This window comes from Hyperolius riggenbachi, chromosome 7 (assembly GCF_040937935.1).
Source record: "Hyperolius riggenbachi isolate aHypRig1 chromosome 7, aHypRig1.pri, whole genome shotgun sequence".
NCBI lineage: Eukaryota > Metazoa > Chordata > Amphibia > Anura > Hyperoliidae > Hyperolius > Hyperolius riggenbachi.
In genome coordinates, this window is record NC_090652.1 from 28,699,566 (window position 1) to 28,722,170 (window position 22,605).

At 46.4% G+C, this 22,605-nt stretch overlaps 1 protein-coding gene across 4 annotated transcripts in view; it reads right to left on the reverse strand.

Moving 5' to 3' along the window:
- Positions 1 to 22,605, reverse strand: part of LOC137524204 (uncharacterized) — a 624,050-nt gene that overhangs the window by 84,078 nt on the left and 517,367 nt on the right. For all 4 annotated transcript variants that reach the window (XM_068243802.1, XM_068243801.1, XM_068243800.1 and 1 more), the window contains one exon: positions 11,059 to 11,200. In XM_068243802.1, the coding sequence (XP_068099903.1) occupies positions 11,059 to 11,200 (142 nt within the window). The remainder of the gene's footprint in view (positions 1 to 11,058; positions 11,201 to 22,605) is intronic.

Sequence of the window (22,605 nt, forward strand, 5' to 3'; positions counted from 1 at the left end):
ACAAATTGCATATACCGTATATACTCGCATACAAGCCGAATTTTTGACCCCCAAAAAGGGGGCCAAAAGTTGGGGGGTCGGCTTGTATGCGAGTCTTGGGTAGTGGGTGGTGGTGGGTGGTGGTCCGCGGCCCCCTGCCCCTTCCCTCCGCGGCCGCCGCTGCTATTACCTGTTCAGCCGGCGGCCGCTTCCTCTAATCCGGGTGCCCCACTCGCTCTGCTCTCCATCATGCGTATCAGTGTATCACAGCAGCGCTGTGATGAGGCAGGAGAGAGCGATTCCCCTGGTAATGGCCGCGCGGGGGGGGGGGGGGATCGCTATACTGGGCACTATACTGGCTATACTGGCCACTATATGGCTATACTGGGCACTTTACTGGCTATACTGGGCACTATACTGGCTATACTGGGCACTATACTGGCTATACTGGGCACTATACTGGCTATACTGGGCACTTTACTAGCTATACTGGGCACTATACTAGCTATACTGTGCACTTTACTAGCTCTACTGGGGCACTACCTACCCATACTGGGGCACTATACTAGCTATACTGGGCACTATACTAGCTATACTGGGGCACTACCTACCCAGACTGGGCACTATACTAGCTATACTGGGCACTATACTAGCTATACTGGGCACTATACTAGCTATACTGGGCACTTTACTAGCTATACTGGGGCACTACCTACCCATACTGGGCACTATACTAGCTATACTGAGGCACTACCTACCCATACTGGGCACTATACTAGCTATACTGGGACACACTGGGGGGATCACGCGGCCTGCACCAATCCAGCATTTCCTACCCCCGGCTTATATGGGGGTCAATCATTTTTCCCTGTTTTTTTAGGTAAAAGTTGAGGGTCGGCTTATGTTCGGGTCGGCTTATATACGAGTATATACGGTAAGTTGCATGAAAATGAAAATATGAAGATGCAAATAAGTAAGATATTTGTTTAATCATATATGTTTAATGAGAAATATCTGCTTTCCTCAGCACTATTTCACATAAAAAACACTGGAAAATCACCATGTTATTGTCAGCTAATCTCTTTGTGGCGTGAAACAGTCCTGAGAGTTAAATATTACAATTATTGCCATTTAAAGACATTGCACGTAGCAGAAAATGCTGATTAAGTATGAGAGAAATAAATTCTATTTGTTTTAGTTTGAAATGGTATTTATACTGACAGATACATTTAGAGAGTGTATTATATATGTGGGTGTTCTAGAATATTTCTGGTTTAGTTATTAAAAAAATAACACTTATTTTAGTTTAAATGTACTTGTTTATAATGCCATAAGTGACGCACATTACTATATGAATAATTGGTATAATTGAAGAACTACACATGTGGTAATTAAGTTTTGCAATAAGCACACACCCTCCAAGCTCAAATTTTTTGATGGACATTCATTCTATATCGTTTTGAGAGTTTTTGTTCTACCTCTTTGGCCCATATAATTTGATGAACTTTGAGCTCTTGTCTTATATATCAATTACTAATTTGCCTGTACAAATGTTGTTGTTGATAGACCTGTCCACTTGAAGATTCATCTATGATGTCACCTGCTTACCTGCAAGACTTGGAGATTGTCTGCTTTGATTCCATTCTGCTGGGTTGCTGCAGCCTTAGAGGGATGATTCTTTGCTTTGAGGATGAGCCTACATACCCTGGTCTGCTCCTGTGGTGGTAATGGCTGCATCTTGCCTTTCTCGTGTGTCATCCTTTGGAAGGAACTCCGCCTCTAACAGCTGTGAGGTGAGGTCTCTTTCCCGACTATCATCTGGGATGAGAAGTGAGTTCACCTTTCCCTGCTTTCTACAACCTGGCTGCAAGTTCTTCACCTGAAGCTTTTGTTGCAAGTTTGATTCCTTGTGGGTGCTCAGGCCACAATAATGCCTCCCACAGGACTGAGTGCAACCACGCAGGTTGCACGTCAGGCTCTTGACTCCCACTGTTATTTCAAGAGCTTGACAGAAGAATATTTGTGTTTATTATGAGGGTGGGTTGTTTCCATCATCTTCTATCATCATCCAGATGGACAATACTCTTTCATCAGACTATGAACATGAATAAACCTGATTATCGAATATCAGCGGATAAGAGACATTTTATTTTTGTTTTATTCTTTTTGTTTTATGAGCTTGGAGGAAAAGTGATGAACTGATATTTTGACATCACCTAAAGATGAAGAACATTGCTAATTTGAGTGTGTTGTTGTACTTAATGTATGTGTAGTGTATTAATCTAGTTTAAAATGTTTTTGATGCCTCACTTTAGACGATGGTAATTTCTTGTAGATAAACACCTTTATTTAGTATTAGGTTCTATGAGTAACTTTTAGCATTGATTTGTCCCTTCAGAATTAATGAGGAAATTGATTTAAAAAGAATTAATCTCTCAGTGACAATTTTTGTTTCTGTGGATGCTCTGTCATTTTCGGGAACTGATTTTGTTACTGAGATGTATGAATATTATTATAATTGCATAAAATTGTAGTTATTCTTATCACCCACCAGATAGTGATGAATAATATTATATTGGAATTACAGTCCTTACTAGGTTTATGCTGTAGCGTGGTATACCTGCCACATAATTAAGATAGAGATTGTAATAATAAATGAGACTGTTATCACACACACACACACACATATATATATATATATATATATATATATATATATATATATATATATATATGATAAAGGGGGCGACTGTTATAGATTTATTTTTTATATTCAGAGTTTCTATACATAAATTAAGATGTATTGTAGTCGGCTGTAACTTCCTACAAGATATATATACATTGTGGTGACAGGGGACTTGAAAAGACAGCTGAGTTCCCAACGTGACATTGGAAGAAGCTAAGTAGCGATCTTTTGTTTTGGTAATGCTCTGCATTCTGGATTTTTAGCTGTCATGTAAGCTCTAGCAATGGAATGTATAAAAGCTGTGTAACGTACTGTATGAGTTAGTAAAATCACTATTAGACACTCGTTTGTGTGTGGTTTTACTCCAGGCCTGAAGCAGATATTATATATGTACTGAAAGCAATTCATTTTTTAATGTATTGAGATGGACTCTTACAGGCGTGATATATAAAGATGTGGTGATAGATGTGTTTGTCAGGATGTCATTTACTTGATAAAGGAGCTGCGCTCCGAAACGTCGTTTCAATATGACAACTCTGAATAAATAGAAGATTTCAGCAACAATTGTACGGTGCCGGCTATCTTTACTGAAGTTCTAAGGACTGGTCACCCTTTGCCTGGCATGTCTCTGATCTTTTGATGGTGTGCACAACTGCTCTCTATGCACGTCCCATAGTTATAAAACACATAAAAATGAATTATTTGGCCCTTCCCGGTTAAAATGATACCCCATATGCCATATTTTACTAATAGCTGAGCACATGGCAGACCATTATCCCCAGCCTGCGCGTCTGTGGCGATAGGATGCATTCGCTACGGCGACAGTTCAAAGGCCATAGTGCTGTATAGATGCATCACTAGGCAACGGCAGAGTGATTCATCTGTAGAGAATTGGGGCCCCAAACTTTTGCCCTAGCGATCGCATCTGATCGCTAGTGTTGGGCGAACACCTGGATGTTCGGGTTCGGGCCGAACAGGCCGAACATGGGCCAGATGTTCGGCATGTTCAGCCCGAACCCCGAACTCCCCGAACATCCCGCTTTTGGGGGCCCTATGGGGTCGCAGGCATAAGGGGGGGAGCATGCCCCGGTCGCGGGGGGGGTCGGAAATTCCCCCCACTCCCTCCGCTAGCGCTCCCCCCTCTGCCCGCTTCCCCATACAAAAATTTTCCTTAAAGTTCAATAGTACCTTCAGTGGCTGGCCTTTCTCTGACCTCACGTCCTCTGCATACGAGGGTACGCGTCACGCGTACCCTCGTATGCGTCATCACGTAGAGGACGTGAGGTCAGAGAAAGGGCGGAAGTACCACAAGGGTACTACCGCTGAACCGCCCGCTGCCCGGCCTCAACGCGTCACTCTCCGGACTCCTCCTCCTCCTCACTCACAACACACCACAGTGCCAGCCAGGCCAGCCACTGAAGGTACTATTGAACTTTAAGGAAAATTTTTGTATGGGGAAGCGGGCAGAGGGGGGAGCGCTAGCGGAGGGGGTGGGGGGAATTTCTGACCCCCCCCCCCCGCGACCGGGGCATGCTCCCCCCTTATGCCTGCGACCCCATAGGGGGGCCCTGTTCAGCATGTTCGACTGGGCATTGAGCTGTTCGGGCGAACCCGAACTAAAAAGGCCGAACACCATGAGGTGTTCGGCCGAACTCGAACATCACCCGAACAGGGTGATGTTCTGCAGAACCTGAACAGTGGCGAACACTGTTCGCCCAACACTACTGATCGCTACAAGCGGCAGTCATTAAAAGTTTATAAACAGGTATAGGTATTGCAGGGGTTAACAATGGGTTAATTGGCTAGGTTGGGTTTAAAAATTAAGTGGGGATTAAAAACAAAAAACAAAAAAAAAACAACTTTGTTTTATTGGGACATGTCACTTTAATATTTTTTTTTTTACTTTTATAACATTTTTTATGCCTAACTTTATTGAATGTTGCTAGCAATAGCAACATTTACTTCTAACAAAGGATCGTGAACTTGCACAAGCGCACATGCACGAGTGTGCATGATTACGTGCATGCGCTGGAGCGCTAACGTGCGCGGCGGCGATTTTTTAATGCAGGATGTAGATTCTATGTCCTGAAGCCTACTGCAGCACTAATTAGGACGTAGAACCTATGAACCTACTGCAGCACTAATTAGGACGTAGAACCTACAGTATGTCCTGAAACTTTAAGCAGTTACCGTATTTTTAAGAATATAAGACGCTCCGGACTATAAGACGCACCCAGGTTTAGAGGGCAAAAATCTGGGGGGAAAAAAAAAACTAAACCTGGTGCGTCTATAGTGCAGGAGCATCTTATGGACCTTTTCCGCCAAACTATCTAATCTAAACTGCCCAGCTACACTAACCCCTGCTGCCCTACCAATCACATCACAGCTACACTACACTCACAGCTACACTACACTCTCTACAATCACAGCTACACTACACTCTATAGAATCACAGCTACACTACACTCTCTACAATCACACAACTTCACTACAATCACAGCTACACTACATTCTCTACTCTCACCGCTATACTACACTCTATAATCACAGCTACACTACACTCTCAGCTACAATACACTCAGTACAATCACAGCTACACTACACTCACAGCTATAATACACTCTCTAGACACACAGCTACACTACACTCACAGCTACAATACACTCTCTAGACACACAGCTACACTACACTCACAGCTACAATACACTCAGTACAATCACAGCTACACTACACTCACAGCTATAATACACTCTCTAGACACAAAGCTACACTACACTCACAGCTATAATACACTCTCTAGACACACAGCTACACTACACTCACAGCTACAATACACTCTCTAGACACACAGCTACACTACACTCACAGCTACAATACACTCTCTAGACACACAGCTACACTACACTCACAGCTACAATACACTCTCTAGACACACAGCTACACTACACTCACAGCTACAATACACTCTCTTGAACACACACACTGGCGGACACAGGCAGCAGTGGGCCCCTGTGCAAAATATCAATTGTGGGCCCCCCTGACCTGCGCCGCGCCCAAAAATGGGTGCAGCTATAACCTGCGGCGCGCTAGGCAAAAAATGGGCGTGGATAGAACCTGCGGCGCGTAGCGCCGCGGCAAAAAATGGGCGTGGCAATGACCGGATAAGGGCGGAGCTAACTGTAATTTAAAGTGATCCCGGGGTGAGAGTGATATGGAGGCTGCCATATTTATTTCCTTTTAAACAATACTAGTTGCCTGGCGGCCCTGCTGATCTATTTGGCTGCAGTAATAAACTGAATTACACCAGCAACAAGCATGCAGCTTAATCTTCTCAGTTCTGACAATATTGTCAGAAACCCCTGACCTGCTACGTGCAATGATGTCGGCAGATATGCCCAGAAAATACGTGCAATCATGTCGGCAGATATGCCCAGAAAATACGTGCAATCATGTCGGCAGATATGCCCAGAAAATACGTGCAATCATGTCGGCAGATATGCCCAGAAAATACGTGCAATCATGTCGGCAGATATGCCCAGAAAATACGTGCAATCATGTCGGCAGATATGCCCAGAAAATACGTGCAATCATGTCGGCAGATATGCCCAGAAAATACGTGCAATCATGTCGGCAGATATGCCCAGAAAATACGTGCAATCATGTCGGCAGATATGCCCAGAAAATACGTGCAATCATGTCGGCAGATATGCCCAGAAAATACGTGCAATCATGTCGGCAGATATGCCCAGAAAATACCTGCAATCATGTCGGCAGATATGCCCAGAAAATACCTGCAATCATGTCGGCAGATATGCCCAGAAAATACCTGCAATCATGTCGGCAGATATGCCCAGAAAATACGTGCAATCATGTCGGCAGATTTGCCCAGAAAACACATGCAATCATGTAGCAAATTTGCCCAGAACATACATGCAATCATGTGGCAGACCTGCCCAGAACATACACGCAATCATGTGGCAGACCTGCCCAGAACATACACGCAATCATGTGGCAGACCTGCCCAGAACATACACCTGCTAAAATAAATAATAAAAAAAAAACATTTACTCACCTGCAGCAGCAGACCTCCTGTCCCAGCCTCCATCCGGCGCGCAGCTCCCATGGGTGGTTGGGTGGATAGGTAGCCTGGTGGGTAGGTAGGCAGCCGGGTGGGTAGGTAGGTAGCCCTTAGCCGGGTGGGTAAGTAGCCTGGTGGGTGGCTGGGTAGCCGGGTGGGTAGCCTGGTGGGTGGCTGGGTAGGCGGGTGGGTAGGTAGCCTGGTGGGTGGGTAGGTGGGTGGTTAGGTAGCTGGGTGGGTGGGTAGGTAGCCTGGTGGGTTGGTAGGTAGCCGGGTGGGTAGGTAGGTAGGTAGCCTGGTGGGTAGGTAGGTAGCCGGGTGGGTGTGTAGGTAGCCGGGTGGGTGGTTAGGTAGCCGGGTGGGTAGGTAGCCGGGTGGGTGGGTAGGTAGCCGGGTGGGTAGGTAGGTATCCGGGTGGGTAGGTAGCCGGGTGGGTGGGTAGGTAGCCGGGTGGGTAGGTAGCCAGGTAGATAGCCGGCAGGGTGGTTAGGTAGCCGGGTGGGTAGGTAGGCAGGTAGATAGCCGGCAGGGTGGTTAGGTAGCCGGGTGGGTAGCTAGGTAGCCGGGTGGGTAGGTAGCCGGGTGGGTAGGTAGCCAGGTAGATAGCCGGCAGGGTGGTTAGGTAGCCGGGTGGGTAGGTAGCCGGGTGGGTGGGTAGGTAGCCGGGTGGGTAGGTAGGTATCCGGGTGGGTAGGTAGCCGGGTGGGTGGGTAGGTAGCCGGGTGGGTGGGTAGGTAGCCGGGTGGGTAGGTAGCCAGCAGGGTGGGTAGGTAGCCGGGTGGGTAGGTAGCCAGGTAGATAGCCGGCAGGGTGGTTAGGTAGCCGGGTGGGTAGCTAGGTAGCCGGGTGGGTAGGTAGCCAGGTAGATAGCCGGCAGGGTGGTTAGGTAGCCGGGTGGGTAGGTAGCCGGGTGGGTGGGTAGGTAGCCGGGTGGGTAGGTAGGTATCCGGGTGGGTAGGTAGCCGGGTGGGTGGGTAGGTAGCCGGGTGGGTGGGTAGGTAGCCGGGTGGGTAGGTAGCCAGCAGGGTGGGTAGGTAGCCGGGTGGGTAGGTAGCCAGGTAGATAGCCGGCAGGGTGGTTAGGTAGCCGGGTGGGTAGCTAGGTAGCCGGGTGGGTAGGTAGCCAGGTAGATAGCCGGCAGGGTGGTTAGGTAGCCGGGTGGGTAGCTAGGTAGCCGGGTGGGTAGGTAGCCGGCAGGGTGGTTAGGTAGCCGGGTGGGTAGCTAGGTAGCCGGGTGGGTAGGTAGCCGGGTGGGTAGGTAGCCAGGTAGATAGCCGGCAGGGTGGTTAGGTAGCCGGGTGGGTAGCTAGGTAGCCGGGTGGGTAGGTAGCCAGGTAGATAGCCGGCAGGGTGGTCAGGTAGCCGGGTGGGTAGCTAGGTAGCCGGGTGGGTAGGTAGCCAGGTAGGTAGCCGGCAGGGTGGTTAGGTAGCCGGGTGGGTAGCTAGGTAGCCGGGTGGGTAGGTAGCCGGGTGGGTAGGTAGCCAGGTAGATAGCCGGCAGGGTGGTTAGGTAGCCGGGTGGGTAGGTAGCCAGGTAGATAGCCGGCAGGGTGGTTAGGTAGCCGGGTGGGTGGGTAGGTAGCCTGGTTAGGTAGCCGGGTAGGTAGCCGGGTGGATGGTTAGGTAGCGGGGTAGGTAGCCGGGTGGGTGGGTAAGGTAGCCGGGTGGGTAGCTATCCGGGTGGGGGGCCCGACTCCTATCCTCCCTCACTCACCTCGGGGCCCCCCTCCCGGTATGCGCTGCAGCCGGCGGGAGAGCAGAAAATACAGGAAGTCTCCGGCCGGGGCTGCAGCAGACGCTAGAGGCAGCTGCTGCTTAGTTTCCGATATGTCTCCAAAGTTGGAGACCAAGCGGCAGCTGCCGCCCCGGCCGGAGATTTCTTGTATTTTCCGCTCTCCCGCCGCATGAGGGGGGGGGGGCGAGGTGAGGGGGGAGGACAGGAGTTGGGCCCCCCAGGTAAAAAAAAAAAAAAAAAAAACCTGCAATACTTAATGGGCCCCTGAAGCAGCAGAACTTCAGGGGCCCTCGTGCGGCGGCACGGCCTGCACGGCCGTATCACCGCCACTGACTACACTCACAGCTACAATACACTCTCGAACACACAGCTACACTACACTCACAGCTACAATACACTCTCTTGAACACACAGCTACACTACACTCACAGCTACAATACACTCTCTAGACACACAGCTACACTACACTCACAGCTACAATACACTCTCTTGAACACACAGCTACACTACACTCACAGGTAGACTGGAGCCCCTCTCACCTATTCAGTTGCATGCTCCATCCATCCAGCGCTTCAATGCAGAGAGGGATCAGGCGGCTATCATGGCTCCAGCGCTGGTCACATGACCCGCTTACCGGTACTTGAAGAGCTGGGGAGTCGGAAATCGCCGGCAGCATCACCTGACCCCCGAACACTCGGCACAGCATTTTTTCGAGTGAGCGCCGAGCACCCGGGTCTCCCGTTTGCAGGACGGAGGAGGAGCGGTGGCAGCTGAATGACAGCAGGTCATTGAAAACTCCGGAGATTCCGCACATGCCGCCAGGAGTGAGTCCTCCAGCGCTGGTCACGTGACCTGCACACTTGGAGAGACATCGCCGGCAGCGTCACGTGACCCCCGAACACCCAGCACAGCATCTAAGCAAGCCCTCGGATTGTCCGCCTGCAGGACGGAGGAGGAGCTGCGGCAGCTGAATGACAGAAGGTCATTCAAAATCCGGGTAGCCCGCACATACCACCGGGGAAAGACTTCAGATGGCGCCGGAGAGGAGAGAGGCACGTAACCAGAGGGAACCCGCGCCTGCCACTAGAGGGGACCCGCACAAGCCACCATAGGGGACCCGCACAAGCCACCAGTGGGGACTCCCGCTTGCCGTCGGAGGGGACCCGCACATGTCGCCGGAGGGGACCCGCACCTGCCACCAGAGGGGACCCGCACAAGCCACCAGAGGGGACCCCCGCTTGCCGCCAGAGAGGACCCACACGTTGGCGGAGGGGACCTGCACTTGCCGCCGGAGGGGACCCACACATGTCGCCGGAGGACCCGCGCCTGCCACCAGAGGGGACCTGCGCTTGCCACCAGAGGGGACCCGCACAAGCCACCAGAGGGGACCCCCGCTTGCCGCCGGAGAGGACCCACACGTCGGCGGAGGGGACCTGCACTTGCCGCCGGAGGGGACCCACACATGTCGACGGAGGACCCGCGCCTGCCACCAGAGGGGACCTGCGCTTGCTGCCGGAGGGGACCCGCACATGTCGCCGGAGGGGACCCACGCCTGCCACCAGAGAGGACCCGCACAAGCCATCAGACAGGACCCGCACAAGCCACCAGACAGGACCCACACATGCCACCAGAGGGGACCCCCGCTTGCGGCTGGAGGGGACCCGAACATGCCACCAAAGGGGAGAGCTGCAGGGGAGCCGCACATGCAGCCGAAGGAGGGAGAAAAAGTGTGTCTTATAGTCTGAAAAATACGGTAATCTTCCTGGAGCTGATTGTTGAGTCCTTGCCATCTTGGCTATTCTTCTCTCCATTTGAATGAGTTTTTTTTTTTTTGCTTTCTTCCACATCTTTCAGGTTTTGGTTGCCATTTTAAAGCATTTGTGATCATTTTAGCTGAGAAGCCTACCATTTTCTCCACTTCTTTATATGTTTTCACTGCTTCAATCAACTTTTTAATCAAGGTTGCTGTTCTTCTGACCAATGTCGACCCATGAAGACCCATTTTCCTCAGAATTTCAGAGAGAAATGCACAATAACCTGCATGTACAACATTTGCTACCTTCCTCCCTTAAATAAGGGCAATAATTGGTTCTTAGCCAAATGTTTCTGTTTTTCTTACAGTTTTTGCTCTCATTATTGCCTGATGAAGCAGGATATTCACCTATGGAGAGGAAAGGCTCTGGGTCCTAATGAGCGTTCCCGCTCCTCTCATGGTTCCCATGTTCCAGCGATTCAAATCTCCCACCGCTGGAAGCTTCGGAAGTCTTTGGGATCTCAAGTACTCCCGAAGATGGGCGGCTCCATACTGCGCATGCGCGAGATAGCATGCTCGTACATGCACAGTATGGAGCGGCCTGCCTTCAGGAGCACCCAGGCTCCAGAAGACTTCCGAAGTCTCGGGCAGTGGCAGAGAGCAGACGGCTAACAGGGGATGCAGCGCTAGAACGCGGGTACGGCGAGGAGATCGGGAGAGCTCATTTGGACCCAGAGCCTTCGCTCTCCTTAGGTGAGTATCCATTTCATTTTTTTTTAATTACCTTCAGACTTCCTTTAAAGGTATACACAAAGCATAAATGTTACCTCTGGATATTTCAGCTTCCCAGATTTTCTCTGTTGTGCCCTCTTCTGCTGCAGCTAGATAAATGTCTACATCTTTTTCTGTTACTTTCACCTCTGCAAAATGGTCCGACTCTGGGGGATAACTGGTCTGGAACTCTAGAGTCTACAGAGAAAAAGTTGTTTTGTAGTTTAATAAATACTTCATTCATTTATTATTTGTATTTACAGTATATAGGGCCAACATTTTCCATAGTGCTGTACATAGTACAACACAAATAGTAGGGGCATAGACACATGAGACGCTCAAAACTCTGTTTACTAAGCATCCAGCAATACAAATACAGACATAATTGATGTGTGGGTTGAGACACCAATACTGGTACATGTTCATATGATAAATTATAGCAGAATAATAAACACTAGAAGAGGTCCCAGCCCTTGCAAACTCACAATCTAGAGCAGGGGTCCCCAAACATTTTGGGTCAAGGGCCGGGTCAACATACTTCAGACTGCTGGGGGGCAGGAGTATACATAAAATGATATAGAAGTCTTTGTGGGCCTGACAATGAAGCATACCCAGGTGACAACCTGCAGTCCCAATTGGACAGCAGTGACACCTGATGTTGAATTTGATTGGAAACCAGCAAATTACTGCTTTCTGGCTTCCATTTGGATTAGTGGTGCCAGCACTGCTATTCTATATGCGTTCCAACAATATTTAATGATGTAGCTGACCGCATCTATAAGTAATACATTTTGTGTGTGTGGGGCCAGTAAAAAAGCCTCAGGGGGCCACATTCAGCCTGCGGGCCTTAGTTTGAAGACCACTGATCTAGAGGGTAATGGGTGAGACATTAGGGAAGGAGACACAAGGGTTAGCAGATGAGGCAGTGAGCCTCCACTGTGACATAAAGCAATTATAGGCTTGTCTGAACAGATGGGTTTTGAGAGAATGCTTGAAGGTTTCCAGGCTCAGAGCATGATGGATAGGCTGTGGAAGAGAGATCCAAAGGAGAGGTGATGCTTATGAGAAGTCCTGGATGAGGGAGTGAGAGGAGATGACCAGCAATATGCTATAGCGAATGTGTTTAATTGATCCACTGAATCGCTAATTAGAATCAGGAATAATGATCTGAGGAACTCTCACTATAGTATACCGTAGTAAATAGTGTGTACGTGTTAGTATGCTGCCGGTGAGCTAGGCGCAGGGTGAGCCAAATGACAGCTCAACCTGCTGCTGCTAAACTCCTCGGCTGCATTAAATACTATTCCCCCTCTGAGTCGTTGCTACTTGGGTCTGCCGATCACCGAAGGCCTGAATTACTCTTACTCTTGCTCCGCCCAGCATAGCATTGTTGAAGTGGGACGCCTAGTTTTGGCAAACAACCAGTTTTATTATAAGTAGATGGCTGGATAGAGTAATGGTTAAAGGGGAACTGAAGTAAGAGGTATACAGAGGCTGACATATTTATTTCCTTTTAATCAATACCAGTTGCCTGGCAGCCCTGCTGGTCTATTTCTCTGCAGTAGTGTCTGAATAACACCAGAAACAAGCATGCAGCTAGTCTTGTCAGATCTGACTTTAAAGTCTGAAACACCTGATCTGCTGCATGCTTGTTCAGGGGCTATGTCTAATAGTATTAGAGGCAGAGGATCAGCAGGGCTGCCAGGCAACTGGTATTGCTTAGATGGAAATAAATATGGCAGCCTCCATATACCTCTCACTACAGTTTATTTATTTATTGTATTTAAAAAGCGCAAACATATTACGCATATTACTGAACATATTCAGTTGTCCTTTAAGGGCTCTGACACAGGCGACTAGGGTTCTTGGCACTTCCTGTTCAGTAAGCCAGCACCTATTTAGTAAGGATCCTTGGGCAAGACAATGCTACTGCCTATAAAGTGCGTCCTAGTGGATATAAATCTATATATATAAAATTGGATTTATGTGTGTGTATGTGCGTATGTGCCACGATCACTCGAAAACGACTTGACCCGATTTAAACGAAACGTGGTATTCAGATCCCTCACTACCTGGGATGATATGTTCTGGGGGTCGCGCGTCCCCCCTGCTTACCTGGGCGGAGCTACAAACAGCTAATCAGATTCCTCCCATTCATGTCAATGGAAAAAATGGGAAAGGCTGCCATTCTCACAGTATTCAAGCCAGAGTCCCCACACTTGGCACAGGTGGTCACTTGGTGACCGAGGTTACAAATCCAGGAAAAGTGGGTGGAGCATTAAACAGCCAAATTATAGCCATTCATTTTAAATGGGAAAATGTAAACTGCAGCCATTCTTACACTGTAAATCGCAGGGTTTTCAAACTTGGCACACTTGGCCACTGTGTGACCTGGATTAATATTCAGGAAAGTGGGTGGAGCTTACAACAGCCAATCAAAATTCACCTATTGATTTTCAAGAGAAATATTTAAATTGCTGCCATTCTTACATTGTTAATAGCAGAGGCTTCAAACTTTCTACAGATGGTCATTGGGTGACTGGGGTTTAAATTCACTAAAGGGGCGGAGCCACAAACAGCCAATCAGATTTCTTTGGTGGATGAACTGCTTCCATTCACATTTTTGATGTCAGCACCCTGAAAGCTCACAGACTTGGTCATTGAGTGACTGAGTCAAGGTTCCAAAAAGTGGGCGGAGCCAAAAACAAATTTCACTAGGAAAATATAAACTGCAGCCATTGTTACACTGTTAATGGTAGGGTTCCCAAACTTTGTACAGTTAGTCACTGGGTGGCTGGGATTAATATTCAGGAAGTGGGTGGAGCCTACCAGAGCCACTCAAAACTCACCTGTTGATTTTCAAGGGGAATATTTAAAATGCTGCATTTTTACATGGTTAATAGCAAATTCCTCAAACCTGGTATAGTCGCTTATTGGGTTACTGGGGTTCAAATTCTGGAAAGGGGTGGAGCCACAAACAGCCAATCAGATTTGTTTCTTTTCTATGGGAATATACAAATGATTGATACCAAGGACCGCAAAGCTCATAAACTTGGTCATTGAGTGGCTGCATGTCAAGGTCAGAAAAAGTAGGCGGAGCCAATTGGTGTGAACACGGCGGCAGCCCCAGGACCGCTCAATGCCAATTGGCGTTGAGAAGGTGGGCTGGGAATTAAAAAAAAAATAGACAAATTTGTTTAAAAAAAATAAAAAAAAAATAAAAAAATAATAAAAAAATAAAAAACAAACAGGGTAGTAGCAATCAGAAAGGTTTGTTGGTGGGCAAATCACTTGTGAGCTGACATGTATGGCCCTGCAGTGAACCCTTAAAGCTGCAGTGGCCTGAATTGTAAAAAATAGCCTGGTCACTACTAGGGTGATGTAAGGCTACAGTCCTCACGTGGTTATTATTTAGAAAAGTGGGAGGAGCCTACAACAGCCAATCAAAATTCACCTGTTGATTTTCAAGGGGCAGGGACGGAGCTACCATAGGAAAAAATAGGCAATTGCCCCAGGGCCCCAGAGCCTGTAGGGGCCCACAAGGTGTCCCTCCCCATCTTAACTGTTGCTCCCCAGGGACTCTGCAGAGTCTGTTAAGTTGGGAGGTGATTGGGGGAGGGTCAGCAGCCAGCTCAGGGGCCTAGGAGGGACATTTGGCTGCAACAAAGGGCCTCTAATGACGCTTTTTGGTCAGGGGGGGTGTCTGTTGGGGGGCCCCCAGGCTAATTTTGCCCTAGGGCCCCATTGTTACTTGAACCGGCCCTGTCAAGGGGAATATTCACATTGTTGCCATTCTTATCCTCTTAATGGCAAAGGCCTCAAACTTGGTACAGTCTGTCATTGGGTGACTGAAATTCACATTCTGAAAAGGGGGTGGAGCCAGACACTGCCAATCAGATTTGATTCATTTCAGTGGGAAAATTAAAATTATTGACCACAAAGGTCACAAACTTGGTCATTGAGTGACTGTATGTCAAGGTTTGAAAAAGTGGGTGGAGCTAACAACTACATTTTTACCTGGGAAAATACAAACCGCAGCCATTCTTACTCTGTTAATGGCAGGCTTCTCAAACTTCACAAGGTTGGTCACTGGATGACTGGGATAAATATTCAGGAAAGTGGGTTGAGCTTAGAGCAGCCAATCAAAATTTGCCTATTGATTTTCAAGGGTAATATTGCCATTCTTACGCTGTTAATGGCAGTGGCCTCAAATCTGGTACAGTCAGTCACTGGGAGACTGGGGTTTACATTCTGAAAAGGGGGCGGGACACAAACATCTAGATTTGTTTAATTTCAATGGGAAAATGCAACCTATTGATGCCAAGGACCCCAAAGCTCATAAACTTGGTCATTAAGTGACTGTATGTCAAGGTTAGAAACAGCCGGCGGAGCCAAAAACAACTAATTTTTTACTTGGGAAAATATAAACTGCAGACATTCTTACACTTTTAATGTCAGGGTTCTCAAACCTGACACAGTTGGTGACTGGGATTAATATTTAGGAAGGTAGGTGGAGTTTACAACAGCCAATCAAAATTCACCTATTGGTTTTCAAGGGGAATATTTACATTGCTGCCATTCTTACACTGTTAATGGCAGAGGCCTCAAATCTGGTACAGTCTGACATTGGGTGACTGGGCTTCAAATTCTGGAAAGGGGTGGAGCCACAAACAGCCAATCAGATTTCTTACACTGTTAATGGCAGGGTTCTCAAACTTGACAAAGTTGGTCACTGCGTGACTGGGATTAATATTTAGAAAAGTGGGTGAAGGCAGCCTACAACAGCCAATTCCCAGATTGATTTTCAAGGGGAATATTTAAACTGTTGCCATTCTTACACTCTTAATGGCAGAGGTCTCAAACCTGCTACAGTCGGTCATTAAGTGACTGGGATTCAAATTTGCTAAAGGGGGCAGAGCCACAAACAGCCAATTAGATTTCTTTGCTGGGTAAACTGCTTTCATTCATACAATTTTGATGCCAGGAACCTGAAAGCTCACAAACTTGGTCATTAAGTGACTGTGTGTCAAGGTTACAAAAAGCAGGCGGAGCCAAATACAAATTTCACAGAGAAAATGTAAACTGTAGCCATTCTTACACTGTAAAGGCGCGTACACACGCCATACCACCGCAAACGACGGGTACATCACACCCTCCCGCTGGGTGGATGTTCAGCCGACAGTAGTACGTGTGTACGTGCTGTCGGCATACTGATAAGGCTGTTCCTGGATGATCGTTCAGAAAAAGCCTTATCAGTCTGCCGACAGCAAGTACACACGTGCTACTGTCGGCTGAACGTCCGCTCAGCAGGAGGGTCTGACGGACCCTTCGTTTGCGGCGGTATGGCGTGTACGCGCCTTTAGTGGCAGGGTCCTTAAACTTTGCACAGTTGGACACTGGGTGACTGGGATAAATATTCAGAAGTGGGTGAAACGTACAAAAGCCAATCAAAATTCACCTATTGATTTTCAAGGGGGATATTTAAATTGCTGTCATTCTTGCACTGTTAATGGTACAAGCCTCATACCTGGTATATTCAGTCATTGGGTGCCTGGGGTTCAAATTCAGAAAAGGGGGTGGAGCCACAAACAGCCAATCAGATTTGTGTAATTTCAATGGGAAAATACAAATCATTGATGCCAAGGACCCCAAAACTTCACAAACTTGGTCATTGAGTGTGTGTTAGGGTTAGAAAAAGTGGGCAGAGCTAACAGCAGCCAAATACATACCCGGGCAACGCCGGGTCATCAGCTAGTGCAATATAAATTTTCTGTGTCTGTGTCTAGATGCATTCCAGTCAAAGTTGAAGACGTAAGTTTTGTAATTGGTTAACTACTTACCCCTCCATTTAAATGTATTTCACCATTAGCGCTTGGAAAAAATTAATTATATTGACACTATTTGGCCAATGGATGCACTTTAGATATGACATTTACTTTTTGTTTGTTTTTTAGGCCTAAGAATATCTTATAAATAAGTTATGGAGAATGTAGGATTACAATAAAGATAATCTTTCATTAAAGAGACTCTGTAACAATTTTGTCAGCCTTAGTTCTTCTATTCTATAAGTTCCTATGCCTGTTCTAATGTGCTGGGGCTTACTGCAGCCTTTCCTAATTACACTGTCTCTGTAATAAATCAATGTATCTTTCCTCTGTCCTGTTTGTCGGGCTAAGGCTTGATTGTGTGGAATGTGCAGGGCTGCTTGTGATTGGTAGAAGCGATACACACCCTCTGCAGGCCCCCTGCATACTCTGAATGACTCATACACTATGCTTAGCTGAGCCTATTAGAAGCTAGTTAGTTTGTTTGTAAACACTGCCTAAAACTGTTAATTACAAGCCAGGATTGCAGCAGAGAGTGGCAGAAACAGCACAGAGGGGCACAGGAGAAAATAAGGAATAGAATGGTATGCTTTTTAGTGTAAGAATATTAGAGTACAGATTCTCTTTAAAGAGGTGCTCCAGCCTAAACAAACATACTGTCATTAAGTTACATTAGTTATGTTAATTAAAATAGATAGGTAATATAATCTCTTACCCACACTGTTTTAAAAGAACAGGCAAATGTTTGATTTCATAAGGGCAGCCATCTTTTTGGTTGAAAGGAGATGACAGGGAGCATGAGACACAGTTCCAACTGTCCTGTGTGCTGATCACCCCTCCCAGTTGCTAGGCAACGTGAACAACAACATAAGAAATCCCATCATGCTCTGCACAGCATCAGGGAAAAAAAGTCCGGGCTTTTTTCTTTGATGGGTGGAGCTTAGCTAAAAATGGAGCTAAACAGTTCTGATGCTGTGAAACTGTTAAAGAAACACCAAGCCTTTTCAGTTCTGCTGAGTAGATTTTAAGTCCAGAGGTTCACTTTAAGTTCCTGAATAGACAACCGGTTCACGAGCTCCCAAAAAAATGTTTTCACAGAGAAAGGAAGTCATTACCCAGAATAACAGTTTATGATATTTTTTTCTTCATCAATTGGAAAAACCATGGTGATCATATGAATAGTGATGCACGCTAAAGTTTTCAGTTATTTTGTCCTATTTGTTGTTTGCTTCTCACTACACCAAGCAATACATTATCCAAAGTTGTAGGCATGTTCTGTCAATGAAATGTTACAAACTCTCAAACAATCCAAGCAGTAATGTTTACTCGAACTCAGAACTTCCTCTCCGTTCTAAAAGATAATCAACAGCATAATAACCTTTACAGAAAAACATTTCTTTGTTACAGCTGATAGAAATCCTGCAATAAATCTGCAGTGTATCTACTTCTTGCTTTCATGGAAGCAGACATACTGTTAACATCCTGTGTTTACCAATTACCCCTCTGCCGAAGCAGCCAACTGACACAGCTGAGTGATCAAATTACAACTTGTGCTTGGTCATAGATGAGGGAAAATTAGACAGGATAAACTCTCTAAATACATACAGGGTGCATTTCCACTTTACGTTGTTTTTAATACATTAAGATAAGCAGATTGGGGGTGTTTACTGTTGCCCTGGGTGTGTTCGTATTGCTCAATTAGAGGCTGAAGTCACAGAGCTAAATGGGCATCTCACAACACTGAGATGCATACACAACATGGAGAAGAGCTTGGATCTCACGATCCAGACACTGGAGGAAACAGGTGAAGATGAGGTGGGTGGAGTACAGCTGGAGCAAGAGGCAGAGGTAGCCACTAGTTGGGTCACAGTTAGAAGGGGTAGGGGAAAAAGTGAGAGGGAGGCTAGTCCCAAGTTGTCCCTCTCTAATAAGTATGCTTGTTTGCGTAATATTGGGGAGGATGATTCTGGAGTAGCAATGCTGCAGCAGGATGTGTCCCTTAGCAACAAAGGGGCAGACCGCTGCAACGAGAAAGGGAATAGGAGTGCAGCTAAGGCTAGACAGGTACTGGTGGTAGGGGATTCAATTATTAGGCACACAGATAGGGTAATCTGTCGAAGAAACCGTGAATGCCGTACAGTCTGTTGTCTCCCGGGTGCACGGGTTCAGCATGTAGCGGAAAGAATTGACAGATTATTGGGTGGGGCTGGGGAAGACCCAGCTGTCATGGTACACATTGGCACCAATGACAAAGTTAGTGGGAGATGGAAGGTCCTCAAAAATGATTTTCAGGTACTTGGAGATAAACTTAAAGCAAGGACCTCCAAGGTGGTGTTTTCTGAAATACTGCCAGTGCCACGTGCTACATCTGAGAGACAGAGGGAGTTAAATAAGTGGCTGAGAAATTGGTGCAGGAAGGAGGGGTTTAGGTTCCTGGAGAACTGGGCAGACTTTGCAGTTGGCTACAGGTTCTACAGCAGGGATGGGCTGCACCTTAATGGGGAGGGTGCAGCTGCATTGGGGGAGAAGATGGCTAAACGGTTGGAGATTTTAAACTAGGATCTGGGGGGAGGCGGGAGGGTAAAGTCCCAATATGTAGACAAGATAAGGTAAAAGGACAGTGGGAGCCTAACATTATGGGGGGTGGAGAGGGGGGTGGGGACAGTGTAAAGAGTAACGAGGTTGGTAAAACTTAAAGTAGCCCATTTCATGAAACCAAAATTGGAAAATGTGGAGGTAAAAATATAAAGTGCATGGTAACCAATGCTCGGAGCCTTGCAAATAAAATAGACGAACTAGAGTTCATTCTGAATGACAAAGGCTATGACATTGTGGGAATAACCGAGACTTGGATGGATGAAAGCCATGACTGGATAGCTAATTTAGAGGGATACAATGTGTTTAGGAAAGATAGAACAGGGAAAAAAGGTGGAGGGGTTTGTCTCTTTGTTAAGAATTGTTTACAGCTGTCCTGAACAATGAGATGGAGGAAGATTGCGAAGATGTGGAGTCCGTTTGGGTAAATATTCATAGTGGAAATAGAGGTTGCCAATTGCTTATTGGAGTATTCTACAGGCCACCACATATTCATGAAGCTGCAGAACTGCAAATACTACAGCAGATTGAAAAAGCTGCAAGTAAAAATGAGGTCATAGTTATGGGCGACTTCAAAATTCCAGACATTGACTAGAGTATTGAGGCTACCCATTCTGGTAAAAGCAGCAGATTTCTGGCAGCACTACAGGACAATTACTTGACTCAAATGGTAACGGAACCATCTAGGGGGAATGCGTTACTGGATTTGATCATTTCAAATAGACCAGATAATGTATCAAATGTGCTGGTTCAAGTACATTTGGGAAATAGTGATCACAACATGATAACGTTTGATCTGGTGACTGATAGGCCACGGGACAGCGGGACCACTAAAACTATGAATTTTAGAAAAGCAAACTTCAATCAACTCAGGCATACACTAAGTTTGGTGAACTGGGATAATGTACTACAAGGGGAGGACACTGAATGGAAATGGCAAGCTTTTAAGCTTATTCTCAATCAATATTGTAGTATGTATATCCCTATGGAAACAAAATGTCTAGGAATAAAAAAAGGCCTCTATGGATGAATAGAAAGGTTAGAGATAAAATGAAGGGGAAAAAGAATGCCTATAGGATCCTAAAACTGGAGGGGACCGAGGCTGCATTAAGCAATTATAAGGAGTGCAATAAAAGTTGTAAAAAAGAAATTAGGCAGGCAAAGATTGAAGCTGAAAATCAAATTGCTAGGGATATCAAATCTAACCCAAAGACGTTTTACAAGTACATCAACTGTAAAAAAAAGAATGGATGACTGTATTGGACTCCTAAAGGATGAGGGTGGGAGCTTAATGGTGGATGACCAAGGTAAGGCAGAGTTATTAAATGCTGTCTTTGCTTCTGTCTTCACAAGGGAAACAGCACTGTTGCAAATTACAGAGGCAGAAGAGTCTCAATCTTCTAACTGTAATATTAAATACTTAACGCAGGAAGAAGTGAAGGCAAGACTAAATAAAATTAAAAATAGACAGGGCACCTGGCCCGGATGGCATGCTTCCTCGGGTCCTAAGGGAATTAAGTTCAGTTATAGATAAACCCTTTTATCTTATCTTTTGTGACTCTCTTTCAACTGGCAGAGTCCCAGTGGATTGGCGTACAGCCCACGTTTTCCCATTATTTAAGAAGGGCAAAAAAACAGATCCAGGAAATTATAGACCTGTAAGCTTAACATCAGTTGTATGCAAACTATTTGAGGGGTTACTAAGAGATACTATACATGACTTCATAGTAGAAAATAATCTTATTTATCTGCATCAACATGGGTTTACTAAAGACAGGTCCTGTTTGACTAACTCAAAAATAAAAGCTCTTCTCTGTTCATCAGAATCTAACACTGCAGCAACTGTAGATATAAATCCTTTTCCCCAAGCGCAGTAAATGTCAAACAGAAAGCAGCAGCACTGTGTGATCAACATCAGAATAGCCTCGTTCCACCTCCAGAGATCCCGTTGGTCTGTTCCTTCACCCCTAAAAAGTGCCGCTCAGTGCACCATAAAAAAGGAGATAAGGGATTCTCTCAGTGGAATTTACAAAAAGCAAATTTATTTGAGTACATAGTCTTCCAGATAAAAAATAGCAAATAAAACTCACATTCAGAGGGTCCTACTCCAGTAGAAACCCTCTTGGCAATAATCGCTTCCCACTCCGTGTGGTACTAAATACAGTTATAGCGATCAGATGTGTGGCATTGCCCGCTCTTGTCCCGACTAGTTTCGGCCTTCCGCCGTCATCAGGGGATAAGAGAGCGGGTGGGCAAGTGACACATATATATAATAATACTCTACTATCCATCATAATTACCTAAACGGGTATCAGCATTCTCCCGAGTGGCGACCGCGGCTCACGGCGGTGACTTACGGTTCACGTCCCAATCACAGTAGTGACCCGTAGCGTCAGTGGAACGCATATGCGTTCCAACTATATATGCGGCCATGCGGTTGCATAATGCATATGCGTTCCAACTCGCAGTGCGTTCCAGTGCATTATATGCATGTGCCGCCGTATGATCAGTGCAACGGTAAAGTCGCACTATAGTGACACTCGAAATAAGTTTAAATAAGAGGAACATTACGTCCTTTGCATAAAAGTGATTAACACTCATATTCACATAGTATATATAAAAAACATTTTGGTAACAAGTGTCATCATGCAAAAGTCTATAATAGAAATTATGGTAAAATTTTATAATAAAATGTTTCAAAAATATAAAAAAATATAAAAGTATGAAAATAGATGTCCAGTTGTCCCTATTCATTGTGCATCCATATTAGAAAAATTAATTACATTAAGGCCAGCGGAAGAAAAGGAAAATAGTTTGTTCTGTTCAAAAATGACTATAATTAGAGTGACCAGACATCCCGCTTTACCCGGGACGCGTCCCGCCTTCGGGGTCCGCTGTCCCAGGCAGCATGAGGTCCCGGGAAACGTCCCGCTTCTAGCCGCGGGACGTCCCGCCCTCTGGACTGTGGCCACCGTAATTGCAACTGGCAGCCCGCAGCACCGCTCCAGCCTGGGAAGATGGCTGCCGAAGCTCTATACTGGAGACTATTTGTGTCTCCAGTACAGGGCTTCGGGCACCATCTTCCCGTAGCCCTGCTATTCCATCAGCGCGAGAGACTGCAGGAGGAAGATCTCGGAGGAGCTGCAGCCAGGGGCCGGCCGCGTGAGGGGACTTCTGCCAGGT